This window comes from Oncorhynchus mykiss, chromosome 24 (genome assembly GCF_013265735.2).
Source record: "Oncorhynchus mykiss isolate Arlee chromosome 24, USDA_OmykA_1.1, whole genome shotgun sequence".
NCBI lineage: Eukaryota > Metazoa > Chordata > Actinopteri > Salmoniformes > Salmonidae > Oncorhynchus > Oncorhynchus mykiss.
In genome coordinates this window covers 9,860,400-9,878,964 of record NC_048588.1, presented here as the reverse complement: position 1 = coordinate 9,878,964, position 18,565 = coordinate 9,860,400, and the positions used below count along the sequence as shown (strand labels likewise).

The window sequence follows — 18,565 nt, the reverse complement described above, 5'->3', positions numbered from 1 at the left end:
AACCCATATCTGTTGTCTCATTGGCTGGTTCTGTGGCATCAGCAGCTCACAGGCCCAGAGCTCACAGGAGGTTGAGGCATCCAAAGAGCTTCCTGACATCAGTGAGGAGCCCTTCTGGAAGAATGTTGTTGATGCTAATGCCCTGGTTATGATGGCTGTGGCAGTTACTATGCATGAGGGGGCTAGTAAAAAACGGCATTGTGACCATTGATAATCATTTTCACTAGATTCTGAATTAAACCAAATTGTATGTCTCATACCTTTTGTTAGTATACATATGTGCATCTACTCATGAAAAATAGTCCTTTGTAGGACTTTTCCTTGTAATATTGTTATGAAATTGGGTATGATTACCAATAATCCACACTCCTTTGCTAAACCTGGACATTACCATACACGTCTCCCCTCTAGTGGCCACATGATGCCATTGCATATCAAGTGTCACTGTCCTCCGCAAGACAATTTCAAATCTAAATGAAATCAATAGATTTTTCATTTAGAAGTTGCTACAGTGTAGGCCCATCAAAAGTTACCAACAAGTCATCATGCAGAAAGAAACGTCAGGGGTCATATTCCAGTTAATCATTTCTGTTTATTTGAGAAGCACATATTCCCATTAGCATTGTACATCTGAAACCTACAGTGGTCTCCCAATACCCGGTGAGGAGTCAAGTGAACAAAGTTCTCTATACTGTATTTGTCAAGGTTTTGCAGATTTAGGGAGTGTGAGTGGGACCAGCGGGGTTAAGGCTGGAAGCTGGTGTAGAGAGATGGTCAGGGTTTCTTTTCACCCACATTGACGCAAAGACTGCCCTCTGCCAACTAGCAGGGAGTTGGGACTGGGGGTTAGTGGGGAGGGAGGGGCAAGAAAATAGAGGCGGGAGGGAGAACATAGTCCTCAAAAAACAGCAAACATTCGCTCATACACCAAAAAAAACTAAAGCATTGATATCAAGCTGTCAAAACCATTGTACAAAGTGACACCAGAGCTTTGCAAAGTGACACTTTGCCTTCTCTTGCCCCCACACTGTTAAAAAAGTCTCAATCATTAAAGGCCCAGTGCAGTCAAACATGATTTCCTGTGTTTTATATACATTTTTGCACAGAGGTTGGAATTATACTGTGCAATTGTGAAAATGTGAGTTAAAGCCCTTTTAGTCTAAGAGCTGTTGGAAATTTCAGCCTGTTTTGGTGGGATGGATTTTTGGCCTGCCTGGTGACATCACTAGTTAATAGAGCAATAAGAACGAGTTGAAAACCTCTGCCAGCAACAGCTACAGCTCAGTTTTCCCTCCCCAACCAGACCCAACCAGACAGTCCAAGCAAACATTCTTGTTTCAGAAAATGCTCTTTGCCAAGATGCTATTTTTTCTTTTCGACCATTTTAATTGAACACAATCACAGTAAGGTACTTAATTGTTACCCAGCAATGATTTGATATTGAGATAAAAACAGCTGCATTGGACCTTTAAAAACTTTCACAGACTCCCTCTGTGAGCCAGCCAGTTAGTCCTCAGTGGCTGGGCCTCTGGTCAGTAAGGTTGGGGTCAGCTCCAGTACTGACAGCATGGCTAGGACGTAACTGTCAGTTGACCAATAGGCAGAAACGTTGAGCATCAGGCCTCATGCACACAGAGCACCATACCATACCACCAACATGGGCCCACTCATCAGGTGTCCAGTTTTCACATGTACTAACAACCGAGTAGGGAGCTAGTCGACTGCTAAGAACAAGGTGATAGCGAGCAGAGAGAGCGCTGACAACACAGGAGAGGACCCCAACCCTGGTCTGTAGCGTGCCACCAGGTGCAGTGGGTCTAGAGGGAGTAAGAGGGGTTCTGGGACCCAGGAAGGGCCCCCTTTACCTCCCGTCCTCCCTCTTAGCGCGGGTCTGCACCAGCTCGCAGGGCTGCAGTACCCAGTTGTTGTCATGCAGCCCCACGCAGCAGCCTGGTGTGTCCTTGTCCGTGCGCCGGCAGCACATCCAATAGGAGCGTCCATAAGGCAGGTCGTGGTGGTAAGGTTTGGGGTGCCAGCGGCAGAGAGACACGTCGCCCCGTTCGTACTGCCGCTTGCACTGCTTGCAGGGGTCGTCGCGGTACAGCGGGTCCTGGTTCCAGCGCGAGTCGGTGGCGGGCACACCGTACGTCTCAATCAGAACCTTGAAGTCGTAGCAGGTGCACTTGAGGGCGGCCAGCGAGCGGGTGGGCAGGTAGCTGAAGATGTTGACCATGATGTGGTCGGGCAGTAGCAGCATGTACTGACGAGGCTCCAGCAGCCGCTGGATCTGGAAGCGGATCTCCAGGAAGTCGTGAGAGACGTGGCGGTAGAGACGGCACAGGGAGGGGTCCGAGCAGTCCTCCACGCCGGCCAGGGGGGAGTCCGGCCGGTCAGCAGCATCCCCAGCAGGATTGTTGTTATTGGTGCAGTCCAAAGAGCACATTCCACTGCTGCTGCCGGTGCCACAGTCCTCGTCAGACCCTCTCTGGGGCTGCAGGAAGAACAGCTGGCCTGGAGGGGGGTCCTCTGAGCCGTCGGCAGGGCTGACCCCACTGGGCATGGCGAAACACACCGTCTCCTCTTGCACATTCTCTGTGCTGTCCTTGCCATAGAACACACACTGGTCCACAGCACCCGTGACCACCACCTCCACGTGGAAGCCAGTCACCCTCTCCCGGGCCACATGCTTCTTCTCCCCAGAGCCGAGCTCCTGGCTGGGGTCAGGGCTGCTGGAGTCTGGCCGGTCCGTATGGCCCTCCCCATGGGGGTCAGCTTTTGGAGAGCCGGCCAGCAGGAGGCTGGGGTCAAGTGACGAGGGGCTGACCAGCTGGTAGAGATCACAGGTGATCTTCTCGTTGGCCCGGGCCCCCACCTGCCCCCCTCCTCCCCCACAGCTCATGAACATGCAGCGGGGCCGGCCTGCGGGCTCCGACTGCGAGCGAGGATCCAGGCTGGACACCCGGAAGGCTATCCTCACTTCGCCTCGGCCGTGGGTGGGCCCGGCGCTGCCAGAGTCCCCGCTCCGCTCCCTCTCCCTGGGAGAGTCCAGGCCCGACGCGGGCCTCAATGTGTTCTCCAGGAGTTGATGTTGGGACTCAAAGTGGGCTACAACCTGAGCCACACGCCGCGACTCCTGCTGCTCCTCCTCCTCCAGGGCACCATGCGAGGGGTGTGGGGGGTCAGGGCTCTCTGACAGGAACACCATGGGGCTGGGGTCGGAGACTGTGCCCCGCAGGAGTGTGTGCTCGGGGTCTTCTGGGGCAGTCTGTCCCTGGGCCACCATGCCCTGCAGGGCCACGGCTGTACGCTGCTCTACCAGGGCCACCATCTCCGCCACAGACAGCAGGTCAGTCTCACTCACGCCGGGGAGGTCCTCTAGGGTGGAGGGCTCTGGGGGCGGGGGGGCGGAAATGACGTGGGCCCGGGCGGGGGGGTCATAGGAGGAGCAGCGCCGCCTACGCTTGGCCTTAGTGCAGTCCGTGGCCCAGTTCCCTTTCACCTTTATGGCACTGGGTCGAGGCAGGCCCACCCCACTGAACTGGTGGGCCACGAAGAAGGCAATCTTCTCCTTGGTGTTGCCTGGCTTGATGACGTACCAGGTGTCCAGCAGCACCCTCCCATCCTCCATCTGTGTGGCGCCGGGAGGGGTGGATGGGGCCTGCGGTGCCGATGCCGGGTCGGCGTCTGGGGGAGTGTTCTCGGAGCCGGCATCCTCCTCCTCCTGGCCATCCACGCCTCCCCCGGCCTCCAGCGACGTGTGCCCCGCAGTGTCAGCCTTGCAGAGGGAGGGGGCTGCCCCACTGCCCCCCGTACCCGTGCTTCGGGGCTTGTTCTGGGAGTAGGTGCCAAAGGGGCGTGGGCACCACAGTCGGATGTGGGAGAAGGTATCTCGGTCCATCACGGGCCAGAGGGAAGCATATCAGCGGCGTCTAGGCTGGGCATCTGCTGTGCACCACGCCACTCATTCTCTCTGTGCGAGCCAGTAGGCACCGTCACAGGAAGAGGGCATTCAATCTGTAGAGAGAGGGAGAGGAGTATTACAACATTAACCATCATAGGTCATCTAGCCGGGGGAGATAAACATGAGTCATGTCATCAAGTTGTATTACATTACACATCTAAAAATCTCATTTGAGGGCCAATTTCTTCCCATGCATTCTACATGTTGCATTAGTACTAAATACCGAAGTCACCTAATTCTAATTCTGTGACCTCTATGGAAGGGTGAGACACTCACTGGATCAAATGTCACACCTTCTAGCCATTCATTACAGCAAGAGTACAGCAAGTCAGCTTCTAGCCTCTTGGTGGTTCAGAAACCAAGTCGCAGTGCACAAGGAAGTCAGGAGGACTCGTGCTTTCAGACAGCCTCAACAGCTAAACTCAATTAGTCAATTATCTCGCCTTGAAGGCTTTCAATCTAATTAAAGGCTTCCATTTCAGGGCCTTGTGTCTGGGGCAGATGAAGGGAGGAATAAAAGAGCTAATGGATTCCCATCCTGACACTTCAAAAGAGGACCTGCCTAATAGGAGATGAGGAAGAACAAGGAAAGCATATGCCTAGTCTATTTTTAGAAGGGGAGAGTAGTGGAATTGATATTGCCTGCCAGGCAGAGTCTAAAGGATCTTGGCTGCGGCCTGCAGGAAAACTGTTTACCCGGGGTGCCTGTGCCATTTCATGTTACCCTGCCAAAAATGTGACACTGAGTGCTTAAGAGGAACAAGTGGTGCAAAACTGTTTCAACGAGACCTTTAGACCTCTATGTTGACAAATGTGTCTGTTTTTCTTGTTATGTACATTGTATGTGTGATGTATTTATGCAGGGCTCATCTGTAAAAGAGATCCTGCACAGGCTGTGTGTGTGTGTGTGTGTGTGTGTGTGTGTGTACGCGTGTGTGTGTGTGTGTGTGTGTGTACGCGTGTGTGTGTACGCGCGTACTCCTGGGTTGATTAAGGGCTTTATAAATCACACAGCTCCAGCTAAGAGCCTGCAGATTACACCCTGTATGAAGTACATCCCAGGGCCACCACCCCACTCCGTTTTTACCCCCCCCACATAAAAATATTGGTTGGCGTAACAGGGACAGTGAGTGTCAGTCTGTTTGTCCATCTTTGAAACAAACACTGGCACTTCCTGAAGCAGACAGTGAGTGATTCATTTGTCTCCAGTCAGATTCCCTCTCTATTGACCAGTATCTACTATTTAGAGCCACCAACGTTGCTTCAGAAGATGGAGAGATGGAGGAGAGGATGGCAGTCGCACTACCAGTCACCCAGAAGCTGGAGTCAGTGGCTATAATCCATCCTGTAGTCATAGCCTATTTACTGACTGCGATCCCACAATATCCCCTGCAATTTATTTAGGAAGTAAGGCGGCTGATGACCAGAGGGTAGTAAAATGCTACAATAGTAATAAACGGCATGCAGTATGTGGTTCTATTCTACACGTGTTTCCATACGAGCTGAAACAAAGCTGAACTCTGCAGGGAGACACCATCTAATACAAGCAGTATGTTTAAAGACGTCTATACTGGCTTAATAACAGGTAATGAGTAATAGCCTGAACGATGACAGAGTCCACAAAATGAGGACATGAGACTAGTACACCGTTTATCGTATCAAAGTAATATCCATGGACCAAAACAAGGACGATACTTTGCCAAAAATCTGTATTCCCCAACAGCTGATAAAAACTGCATTATCATTGCACAGGTTTTCCCCTCTCATTTGAAACAATTCCTGCAAATTAAGGCTGGTTTTAAGCTTTTTTTTGTTTGTTGCCTAAGCCTCCAAATCCTGTCCATGCCAAGCGGCAGTACAGAAATAGCTGAGTGCCGTGCCAGAGGCTCGTCTCTCACTGGCTCCCCAAGTTGTCTGACCGACCGCTGAACCACACACACACACACACAAATGCAGGAGGATTCACTCCTCCATCATGTAGTCATCAAACAATCCAGAGGCTTTCTGCTGGAGCATATTCAGCAGGCTCCACATCATAACAGAATGCTCCAGATTTAACAGGGAACGTATAGAAACAAAACGGTTGTCAAAATGCCACGGAATACATTTCAATTCCACAACTTGCGTTTCTATCTGCGCCCACTAAAATACCACCGTTAGAATAGTCTCAGGCAGTGAAGGAATGTTTAGCACGACATCATTCCTATCACAAGAGAAAATATAATATTGAGAAGAAAAAAGTTTAGGCATACATACTTTCAGGGAAAAACACTTGTTAAACTAAAATCCTAATTCCAGGCTTTCCTCATAATTCAGACAGGCCCCTCGTTCGCCTCTAGTGATATCCTCCCTCTCAGAGGCTTTGAGAATGGTGGACTATGCAGAGAGGTGATAAATTACTCCAGCCACTGGCCCTCGCCTTGGCTGCGCCTGCAGGGACAATACAGCAGTAGCCCGTGCCAAGGTGAGGCTGATAATGGACCACCCACCCCCAATAAAATGAACCCAGAGTGCCTTTGTCACGAGAGGGTCAAGCAGACAAGCTGGCTATAGAAGTGTTTGGTCTGTCAGCTGTGCTTCTCCGGCAGTGAACAGCACTGTGCTGAACTGCAACGGATATTGAGGCCCTCCTTTTAAACTATAGCTCTTCATCAGGTTGTTTCTTTCCACCATTTGGCTTCAATCAAAAGAGTTCATCACCAACCCCCTCACTCAAATAGTGTTGGTTGTAAAGGGGCCAGGACAATGGTCGCCATAATGGTGAATTGTAGTTTCTCTGTAAACATTGAATAGAAACCCTATCAATACAAAACTGTTCTGAGAGGATTTTAGGCTGACCCAAGCGTCAAAGGATGATCCCTGGAATTTAACTATTAAATATAGACCTACATGTGAAGATGAATCATGAAGATGCCCAAAGCTTGTTTCAATGCCCCATTGCTCCACTATTTCCATACTTCTGATTCTAGTACCAAAGATAAAAATGTATAGGCCTAGTTCTCAGTTGAACAACATGTGCTTTTCCTGTAGTTCGATTATTTCTTTCGTCTTTGAGAAAATAAGAGCATTTCAATGTAAAACCGGACCCTTGAGCGCCACCAAGTTCATAGGATGATGTTAAATATGGTGTCTAATGAAAGCTACAGTAGGCATCTATATTTAAGAAATCAAGGCATATATGTACACAGTTTAACTATTTTCTATCCTAAATATTAGGACTAAGCAACGGCTTCGAACTCTATTCAAACAGATGGAAAAAGGGCCTTAGAAAACATTTACCAGAAAAAGTCTTAAAGTCTTAAGAGGTATCAGTAACACATCAAAACACAATCATGTTGATGTGAAGACCCCTGCCAGCTAACATCAACACACACACACTGCCCTGTGCCTTAATTCTGTTATCAAAAACCCACATACCTAAGATATTTTCCCATTTCGCTCATGAGGGAGGATAATGAAAGTTCACAAAAGTAACAAGTAAAGGTAGACCTACATATTAGCGATTTTACTAATATCTATTTGGTTATGAATTATTAAGTGATTAAAAACAATTATTTTACAAATGACTGCAATTGAATTGGCAACAATGGGAAATCATAGTCACAAACCACTGTTGGGTCACCTGCTACAGTCCTTCCTTCCACAACTCCTAACGGTTTTCTTTCTCCTTCTACCATTTGGTGGTCAAAGCAAGTGTGACTACAGCCTGGACAAGCCCTCTCCATCCAGTTAATGTCACCTCTCCCGGCTACCTACTGACACCTACCCATGAGCCCCCGCTCTTTCCATTTACTGTAATCAGCTTCCTTACTCACTGAGCACCAACTGACATCAGACGTCCATGGACATTGAGAAGTATTCGGAATTTGGTCAGTCCCCCCCCTGGCCTTGATTTCAACGTCCAAAGATGTTGATTTTTGGTCCGGTCCAGACCGGCCTTGATTTGACCCAAAACAGACATCCATGATTGGTTCAGATTTGGTAAAACATTTTTTTAAATTAAAGTATAGTTCAGTAGAATAGAGTTCAGTACAGTACACAGTAAAGCACACAAGTTGAGTACACTAATTTACTGTACTCTACCGAACTACACTTGCGCTTTCCATGACAGACTGGACCAGGTGAAAGCTATGATCCCTTATTGATGTCACTTGTTAAATCCACTTCAATCAGTGTAGATGAAGGGGGAAAAGAGGTTAAATAATGATTTTTAAGTTTGAGACATGGTTTGTGTATGTTAGCCATTCAGAGGGTGAATGGGTAGGACAAAAACATTGAAGTGCCTATGAACGGGGTATGGAAGTAGGTGCCAGGCGCACCGGTTGGTGTCAAGAACTGCAACGCTGCTGGGTTTTTCACGCTCAACAGTTTCTCGTGTGTATCAGAAATGGTCTACCACCCAAAGGACATCCAGCCAACTTGACACGACTGTGGGAAACATTGGCGTCAACGTGGGCCAGCATCCCTTCGGAATGCTCTTGACAACTTGTAGAGCCCATGACCCGACAAATTGAAGCTGTTCTGAGGGAAAAAAGACATTTATGACTAATTCGGATTTGGTCCGGTCCAAACTAATTTGGTCTTGGGTGCTTGAGGTGTCACTACAGACACCCTGGTTCGATTCCAGGCTGTATCACAACCGGCCATGATTGGGAGTCCCATAGGGCGGCGCACAATTTCCCCAGCGTCGTTCGGGTTTGGCCGGTGTAGGCCGTCATTGTAATTAAGAATTTGTTCTTAACGGACTTGTCTAGTTAAATAAAGGTTACATTTATTTATATAAAAAAAATGTTTTAAAAATAGCCAGTGTGTAGAATAATACCAAAATATGCAGAAGTCTATATTGCATATATCTAAATTTGTGTGCCTATTTAAGATACAACACTCTAATATCCATAATTATGCATTTATTTCTGTATAGTACAGATCAGGGACCCATGATGAAATTCTGTCACCAGCTGTAAATCCACTTCACACTTCAATTAACAAAATAGATGTTTTCAATGGCAAGGTGTCATATGTCATAGCTGACACCCCATTGTTTCGGCAGACAAATTTGAATCTTAATCCAGAGTAACGTTAGATATTTACCAGTGTTTGGAAAACATGGTCACCTAGCCAATACTGAATTAAGAAGCTGAAAATCAAACAAACGAAACAGAGAAACGTTACTGCACTGAGGAAGTACAGGTGACATGGACTCTAGCTATAAACAAAGCACCTTCAGAATTTAACGGAACATTTCCATTAGGTTGTCTACATGGGTAACCATGCGTAGCCAATGACTAATTATTGACATCCCCACGTGTTTATTCAATTGTCTAACAAACAAACAATGAGTTGAAATGACCAAAAATATGATACAAATGTAACAATAATTGCGCAATCTAGCTAACTTAGTTACATAGCTAGCTAGGAATAGGACGAAACATAAATCCTGGCTTTGGTTTAACCAGATGGTTTAGTTATTCTTATAACGTTAAGTTAACCCCCTAAGTCCGTACCGTGGTTAACTAGCTAACTAATGTTGGCTTACATTAGGTTAGTTATATGCTAATCAATTATGCTAACGAGCAACTACCTGACGTGCAGGCCGCAAAGAAGTAAACACTAACGTCAGCTGGCTAATGTTAACTAGGTAGCTAACACAACTAGGTACAGTAACGTTAGCTAAACAACTTCATTTCCTAGCTGCTAGTTAGCTTAACGTTACCAATTTATCTAAGTTAATGTTAGCTGGCTAGCCAACTAGGCTAAGTTAGTTAGAGCGTTATAGCCCAAGACGCCAACAACAATCTCGTTGTTACATGGTTACAAACACTCGCTATGGCGCGGCTAACTGATAGATGTGGTGCCTGTCTTTGAAGTAAACATTAAAATCAGTTAGCCAACTACGTTAAGGGTTGTCGTGTAACATTGTGTGCTGGCTAGGCTGCCAAACAAAATTGCAATGGAACCCATATTGTGTGTTGCTGGCTAACGACATTGAAATGCAGCTAAGAATTGCTAACGTAAAGTGCAATTATTCATGTTATCTTCGTCTTACCTGTAGATCCGCAAACTCTTGACCTGCAACAGTGCGGATGACAGCACTAGCAAGTCACCCCGTCTTAGGCCCGTTTTCCTCTCAACAACCGACCGAGGAACCCGATTGAGCAAGGATGGGGGTGCAGGTGACTCGGGTTATCTTTTAGCGTTTACGTGTCCACGTAGCTAGCGATCTGCAGAATATAGTACTTACTTTCTAATATCAACCTAATGTTAACCTCGAAGCCTACTGTCCGTTTTTTGATTGTACACAACCTGTACTGATCCTGAGCCTGTTTCACACTCTTCCTCGTTCATCTGGCTACCTTTTCAGAGCTGACACAGGCTGGCCTTTACGGTACATTCTCTGACCAACCAAAATAATCGGAATCAGAACATCCGTGGAGAGGAAGGCCATCTTGTTGACAGGCAGCTGCACAAGGCCCACAGCCAATAGCAAGGCAGAGTCGATGGCGTACCCATATATGGCATATATGGCCCCACTCACCCCCCTCTTTGCTCTCACCCCTCCCAATCTCTCTCTCTCAATTAAATTAAATTAAAAAGGGCTTTATTGGCATCGGAAACGTATGAATACATTGCCAAAGCAAGTGAAATAGATAATAACACTCACAAGTTTCAAAGGAATTGACATTTCAAATGTCATATTATGGCAATGTACAGTGTTATAATGATGTGACAATAGTTAAAGTACAAAAGGGAAAATAAATAAACATAAATATGGGTTGTATTTACAATGGTGTTTGTTCTTCACTGGTTGCCCTTTTCTTGTGGCAACCAGTCACAAATATTGCTGCTATGATGGCACACCGTGGTATTTCACCCAATAGATATGGGAGTTTATCAAAATTTGATTTGTTTTGGAATTCTTTGTGGGTCTGTCTAATCTGAGAATAATATGTGTCTCTAATATGGTCATACATTTTGGCAGGAGGTTAGGAAGTGCAGCTCAGTTTCCACCTTATTTTGTGTACAGCGTGCACATAGCCTCTCTCTCTGACACACACACACACAATGCTGCCGTAGATCCAATTTACAGTCATCAGCATTCAATACAACATGCTAGCAAATTGCAATAAAACAATTGCAAGCATCATAAGTTGCACATGCTATTCACTAAGCAAAACAAGTTGACATGACATCATGTAATGTCAACTAAAAAACTGTTTGCAATGAGAATGCAGAATAGCCTACTATGGAATGATATATGGCATTACAGTTGTATTACTATATATACACATGAAGGAAAAAGTAAGGAACCCTCAATGTGTCCCAGGTACATGTATATCATTATCCCAACATAATTATCTGACTGGTAAACAAATTAAACTTTTCTCCCACTGTATTTACAGTTTGAAGGAAACCATCAGCAATGCCACTTTGTTTTCCCCTGATCGAAACAATGTGTGAACTTTCTCTCAACAAAACTGTATACACTGACAGATGACATTTGTATTTAAGGCTTTGCAATAAAGAGCTCAGGATGACGTACTATCAGTGTACAAAGAGTAGAAGATAAGAAGATAAGTCCTGTACATGTATTTGGAGATTTGATCATTGCTTGAGATTTGACAACAAAATACTAATGCTTTTAAGTGATTTATAATAAAAACTGTAAGAAACTAATATGCCAACATTTTATACAGCCTCTTCTTCAAATGCAGGATGGCCATGCATGCAAATGGTAGCACAGGTGGGTTTGTGTGGAGAAGGAGCTTAGAGCAGCTGATACAGCCCAGCAGAGGGCCAGACGGAACTGCTGAGTGTTGGGCTCCATGCATGAGCGCGCACTCACTTGTGTACACCAGCTTCAAACAGCTGAAAATACAATATTTTTGGTTATGGAATATATATTTCACAGCAGTTTAGATGGTACAATGATTCTATACACTATACTTGCTTATTTTGTCACAAACTGAAATTAAGCAAAATATTAGAATTTGATTAAACAGAAAATGGCGGAGTGATTTCAGTATAGTGCGTCTTTAATACTTTTCAATTGTTTTCAAATGGCTTTATGGTCACCACCACACCACAGTGTACAGAGTTTGCAAACATATTCCCCAAAAAACTATCAATGGTTCCATAACATTATTGCCATGTTTTTTTTCATTGTACAAACATGGCCCAATGTAGGCAACAGAGGAGCACAGCTGGTGGAACATGCCAAGTTTGTAGCGTGCAATCAAAAGGTAAGCTATCTAATCATGGCATGGGGTTGTTCAATGACGCATTTATTTCTTTAAAATCTGTCACTTGATAATTTCATTTCAGAGACAAATATCTTTTTTTTTTTTTTTGCTAAATGCTATATCCGCCTCACTCTCAGAGAAGTAGTACTGCTATATTTTGGGTTTTACAGTCAAATTAAACAAATAACTACATTGTTTACCTTTTAAGGATCCCCCCCCCCCCCCCCTTTCTTTAAATAAATTGCGTAAAATGACATACCCAAATCTAACTGACTGTAGCTCAGGCCCTGAAGCAAGGATATGCATATTCTTGAAATGTGAAAGGAATGTAGGATAATATAGCACAATAGATCTGGTAAAAGATAACACAAAGAAAGAAAAAAAAACGTTATTTTGTATTTTTTTTGTACCATCATCTTTGAAATGCAAAGGAAAGGCCATAATGTATTATTCCAGCCCAGGTGCAATTTAGATTTTGTGCAATTTAGATACGTGCATACCCCAACCAGAAGCCATGGATTACAGGCAACATTCACACTGAGCTAAAGGGTAGAGCTGCCGTTTTCAAGGAGCGGGACTCTAACCCTGAAGCTTATATAAAATCCCGCTATGCCCTCCGCCGAACCATCAATACAGGACTAAGATCGAATCGTACTACACCGGCTCCGACACTCATTCAATGTGGCAGGGCTTGCAAACTATTACAGACTACAAAGGTCAAGCACAGCCGAGAGCTGCCCGGTGACACGAGTCTACCAGATGAGTTAAGTAACTTCTATGCTCACTTCGAGACAAGTAACACTGAAACATGCATGAGAGCATCAGCTGTTCCAGACGACTGTGTGATCACACTCACCGCAGCAGATGTGAGTAAGACCTTTAAACAGGTCAACATTCACAAGGCAGCAGGACCAGATGGATTACCAGGACGTGTACTCTGAGCATGCGCTGACCAACTGGCAAGTGTCTTCACTGACATTTTCAACCTCTCCATGTCTGAGTCTGTAATACCAACATGTTTCACGCAGACCACCATAGTCCCTGTGCCCAAGAACACTAAGATAACCTGCCTAAATGACTACCGACCCGTAGTACTCACAAATGTAGCCATGAAATGCTTTGAAAGGCTGGTCATGGCTCACATCAACACCATTATCCCAGAAACCCTAGACCCATTCCAATTTGCATAGCGCACCAACAGATCCACAGATGATGCAATCTTTATGGCACTCCACACTGCCCTTTCACACCTGGACAAAAGGAACACCTATGTGAGAATGCTATTCATTGACTACAGCTCAGCGTTCAACACCATAGTGCCCTCAAAGGTCATCACTAAGCTAAGGACCCTGGGACTAAACACCTCCCTCTGCAACTGGATCCTGGACTTCCTGATGGGACGCCCCCAGGTGGTAAGGGTAGGTAACAACACATCCGCCACGCTGATCCTCAACACGGGGGCCCCTCAGGGGTGCGTGCTCAGTCCCCTCATGACTGCACGGCCAGGCATGACTCCAACACCATCATTAAGTTTGCTGATGACACAACAGTGGTAGGCCTGATCACCGACAACGATGAGGCAGCCTATAGGGAGGTCAGAGACCTGATCGTGTGGTGCAAGGATAACAAACTCTCCCTCAACGTGATCAAGACAAAAGGAGATGATTGTGGACTACAGGGAAAGGAGAGCCGAGCATGCCCCCAGTCTCATCAACAGGGCTGTAGTGGAGCAGGCTGAGAGCTTCAAGTTCCTTTGAGTCTACATCACCAACAAACTAACATGGTCCACGCACACCAAGACAGTCGGGAAGAGGGTACGACAAAACTTATTCCCCCTTAGGAGACTGAAAAGATTTGGCATGGGTCCTGAGATCCTCAAAAGGTTTTACAGCTGCACCATCACTGCCTGGTATGGCAACTGCTCAGCCTCCGACTGCAAAGGGTAGTGCGTACAGCCCAGTACATCACCAGGGCCAAGCTTCCTGCCATCTAGGTCCTCTATACCAGGTGGTGTCAGAGGAAGGCCCTAAAAATTGTCAAAGACTCCAGCCACCCTAATCATAGACTGTTCTCTCTGCTACCGCAAGGCAATCGGTACCGGAGCGCCAAGTCGAGGTCCAAGAGGCTTCTAAACAGCTTCTACCCCCAAGCAATAAGACTCCTGAACAGCTAATCTAAGGGCTACACAGACCCCTCTGCTGTTACTCTGTTTATTATCTATGCATAGTCACTTTAACTCTACCTACATGTACATATTACCTCAATTACGTAGACTAACCGGTGCCCGCCGCACATTGACTCTGTACTGGTACCCCCTGTATATAGCCTCACTTGTTATTTTACTACTGCTGTTAATTATTTGTTACTTTTATTTTCTATTTATTTTTTAATGAACACTTATTTTTTTCTTAACTTCTTAATGCATTGTTGGTTAAGGGCTTGTAATTAAGCATTTCACTGTAAGGTCTACACCTGTTGTATTTGGAGCATGTGACAAATACAATTTGATTTGATATGGATAATTAGGTAAAACCACGTTCCCAATCGCTATCTCTGTCCATGGCCATTCTAGGAAAGTGTCAATTTGAGCTAGCCAGCCACCGTAGGACAACACCACAACAAGATGCAACAACTCAAGATTTTTTCTGTCAATGATGTTTGTCTTTAATGTGATGTAATTGGTGTGAAGCCAAATCCAAACTGTATTCCCTTGACACTTTTTATTTTGGTGTTCCAGGACCATTAACAGTTGAGCTCGCTCAGTTTAGTTCAATGCTGATTGGCTATTATTCGACTAGCGACAAATCTAGCGACTTTTTCTGGTGTTATTAGAGACTTTTGGAGACTCTGACGTGAAAGCAGGTATTGTTCTTACTCTTCTCAACGAGCAGCGGGTGCTGCCGTGGGCCCAACCCCTACCCCCAAGGGCTCACAGGCGGGCCATTCCTCGCCCAACAGTCCCTCCCAGCTGCAGTCAGAGCAGGAGATGTTCACCCCTCCGTGTCCAGGCTGCAAATGAATCACGCATGCAGGAAGCCGCTGCTGGCTGATCCCGCCCTGGCTTACATTCAGGGCGGGATGTAAATGTAAAATGTTCTTTGTCTAAAAATAAATCACTGCACAAAAATAAATCACTGCATTTGACTCACACAGCCTCTGTCACTAACTCACCTTGTCCACTGTGTGTGTGCCTCTCTGTGACATAAGCTAAACATTTAGCTGGCTAGCTCATCATGTCTCAGTCTAAACTGTACACTCAAAAATACAGAAAGTAGTGGGAATCAAACCCTGAATTTAAAGGCTGGTTGAAGCCGTTTATTGGAGATGATACATGGGCATACTGCCTGTATTGTAAGGCTGATTTCTTTGCCAAACTTAGTGATGTAAAAAAAACACATGACAACTCAAAAACATACTCAAAAGGCAAAGCCTTATAACAGTTCCACCCAAAACAAGCTGCCATTTATGGTTAAAAAAATGTACTCTGCAAAAAAGGCTGAGGCCACCATGGCATTAGCTATCGCTGAACAGTTTGTTCCATGCTGGCATGTGATCACATTGGAGAAGCATGTAGAGCTGCTTTCTCAGACTCCACTGCTTGCCACCCACTTGAAAATGCACAGGACAAAGTGCACAGAAATTATTAATGGTGTTCTAGCACCATACTTTCTGAAAAGGTTGGTTGCAGATGTGGGTGACCAGCGTTTCAGCCTCCTCCTCGATGAGTCCACGGATGTAAGTGTTTCTAAGTACCTGGGGGTTATGATAAGGTACTTTAGTGACACCAAGCAGACAATTGTATCAACATGTCTGGGGCTTGTTGAGTTGGAGGGAGGAGATGCCAAATCTATAGCCCGTGCTGTTGTAGCTCTATAGCTCCTCGAGAAGTGTTGTCTTAAAAAAGAGAAACTCCTGGGGATAGGGACTGACAATGCCTCTGTTATGACGGGGATTAACAATGGGGTCCATAAAGTGCTGAAGGAGGAGTATGACCTCAAATATCTGGTTCTTATTCGCTGTGTGTGCCACTCTCTGCAGCTTGCTCATTTGTAGTTCTAAACATATTTAAGGTGTTTTTTACTCACGTGTTGTCTCTCCCGCGACGTTATTCCTCTCTCCTACAGCGTCCATCACAATTACATGCACATGGACAATTATGCAAATTAGGAGATGGCGTCATTTAGCGACTTCCAGCGACTTTTAGGACAGCCAATATCTACTTACCTTACTGAGGAGTTGGCAACACTGGGTCGCTAGCTTCTCTACCAATCAGCAGAAAACAACACTGGAGATCAGATGATCTGAAACATGATGGGTGAGGATTTTAACACAAGATAAGACCAGCTCTTTTAAGGAGATAAGGAACTATTTTCTATTAATTTTGGCATGGGTCCTGCCACCGGCGCCAACAAGATCATACTCATTTTGCCCAGACGGCTGGCGCTGGCTGGCTGCTGCAACAACATAGCATCAGATAGATGGGCTAAACATAAAGAGACAGAGGGACACTGTTTCGCTCGCTTGGGTGCTTTCTCGATGAGATACATGTTGCCTCTTGCGAATTGAATGACATTATGAAACTCTCAGAGACGAAATATAAATTATTGGTCAATTATCCTTGGTCAATTATTGGGGGGAGCCTGGCTTTCCTTTGCATCCATAAATACACGCCACTGAGCATCAGCACCATCCTCAAGATTTTTAAACTACATTCCAAACACCAGCATGCTCCCTCATGATACGCCCATTAATATGTTATTAGCCATTAGGTTGTCGTAGCCACACCTTTCACTTCTCTGATTTGTTCAGTGGACAGACGTTCCTCTGTCAATCACACATTAAATCATTGAAACGTGGCGTAGGATTGGTCTAGTGATATTACGCCGGCTTATCCTATTTTGCCCGGCGCAGTTGGACCACAGGCACGTCTGTCAATCTAGTTAAACCTCTAATTCCGGGTCTGAAAGTTGTTGCAAAACAGCGTCCATTGACTTCACGGGCAAGAGGACAGTCGTCAGCTATTGCAAATTCTATAGAAAGCATCCCTTCAATAGTAAGTGACTGACAATTCCTCGGTATATTTTAAACTATCTAGCTAAAGTTAACTAAGTGATTCATTAGCGTTGATGTTGGGGTGTGAAGACTAGCTAGCTAACTTAGTAGCTAGTGTGAACAACATGCTTAGGTTAAATCTATGCATTCAACGTTACCCAAATTAAACATCGAAATGTTGCCTCTTTATATTCGATAGTGGTGCAGTTACGACACAATCTTTACTTGGTAATCAAACGACAACGTCTTTGGGAAAGCATATGAGTTACTTATATAGCCTGTGAGGAGTGCAGGTCGAAGACACACGTGTGTGCATTACATGTCATGCATACTGAATCTTCTTCAATGATAAGCCAAGCTTAGACTAAATGTATAGGTAGCTAGATTGCTTAAAGTGTGTGTGTGTGTGTGTGTGTGTGTGTGTGTGTGTGTGTGTGTGTGTGTGTGTGTGTGTGTGTGTGTGTGTGTGTGTGTGTGTGTGTGTGTGTCTTTGCAGAGATGCTAGCTGAGGTGTTTCAGGTGCTGCGGGGAGCAGGGAAGGTTGGCCAAGCGTTTGCCAACACCCAGGGGGAGATGCTGAGGCTAATGGCCTGTAACTCCACGCTGGGCACTGGGGTCAAAGCTGCCCAGGAGGTGGTCGAGGGCGTGATGGGCACAGTCATGGGTGGTTCTGCCATGGTATGTTCACACGGGAGAGAAGGGGGCCTTTCTGCACACATCAAATAAATAGATGTACACACAGTTCAATGCCATTTTCAGCTTTTAGGCTGCATAAAGTGTTTTAGTACTCTGCCTAATACAGTTGCGTGCACCATGGTGTCTATTGCCTGCCGTGACATTGAATGAGGCACTGAATGTGACGTTTTCCATATTCAGCAACAGTCTATCAAGGATGATGTGTTCCCTGATGCTGAGGGATGGGAGGAAATGGACCCGGATGAGGCTGCTAAATGGGCGGTGGGCTCTGAATTCCCCCCAGGCCCAGGGGCCACAGAGATGCCCAGCGGAGTTCCTCCCAGCCCAGCCCGGGGTCCAGGGGGAGCAGGCTTGCCTGGCCAAAGTGCCCGGTTCCTGCACATCGCCTCGACGCAACACCACACCAGGTTTGTCCATGACTCGGTAGTGGCCAGACTCACCCCAGAGGACATCGAGAAGGCCAGGAAGTCCAAGCAGGCACTCTCCAGGCCTATTGTTAAGCAGAAGGTCAGTGATGTATACTTACCTCCTGATTGTGTGAGCTTTTCCACTGACTGAGTTTTGGGCTGGCATTGTAGTTGTAAATCATGATGGGGACATTGGGGGTTAAGTTGGT

At 45.8% G+C, this 18,565-nt stretch overlaps 2 protein-coding genes across 4 annotated transcripts in view; one reads left to right on the top strand and one right to left on the bottom strand.

Moving 5' to 3' along the window:
- Positions 1 to 572: 572 nt before the first annotated feature.
- On the bottom strand, positions 573 to 16,906 carry fbxo46 (F-box protein 46). Of its 2 annotated transcripts, XM_036961180.1 has the most exons (3): positions 16,426 to 16,906; positions 16,287 to 16,319; positions 573 to 4,014 (listed from the first exon to the last, which is right to left on the bottom strand). In XM_036961180.1, the coding sequence occupies exon 3, from the start codon at positions 3,896 to 3,898 to the stop codon at positions 1,862 to 1,864; it is 2,037 nt and encodes a 678-aa protein (XP_036817075.1). In that variant the 5' UTR covers positions 3,899 to 4,014; positions 16,287 to 16,319; positions 16,426 to 16,906; the 3' UTR covers positions 573 to 1,861. The 2 variants fall into 2 exon arrangements, with proteins under 2 accessions (XP_036817075.1, XP_021437825.2); XM_021582150.2 differs by lacking the exons at positions 16,287 to 16,319; positions 16,426 to 16,906 and adding an exon at positions 10,008 to 10,431.
- The window catches only part of LOC110503688 (atypical kinase COQ8B, mitochondrial), a 14,360-nt gene continuing 12,178 nt past the window's right edge, over positions 16,384 to 18,565 (top strand). Inside the window, exons 1-3 of one of the 2 annotated variants that reach the window (XM_021582148.2) lie at positions 16,384 to 16,516; positions 17,750 to 17,931; positions 18,130 to 18,456. In XM_021582148.2, the coding sequence (XP_021437823.2) occupies positions 16,510 to 16,516; positions 17,750 to 17,931; positions 18,130 to 18,456 (516 nt within the window). In that variant the 5' untranslated portion in view covers positions 16,384 to 16,509. Of the gene's footprint in view, positions 16,517 to 17,101; positions 17,255 to 17,749; positions 17,932 to 18,129; positions 18,457 to 18,565 lie in introns of those variants that run through there. The other variant, XM_021582149.2, reaches the window with a different exon arrangement.

Excerpts from the sequence above, each read along its gene's own strand:
- fbxo46 (XM_036961180.1), bottom strand. The coding sequence starts at position 3,898 with ATGGACCGAGATACCTTCTCCCACATCCGACTGTGGTGCCCACGCCCC.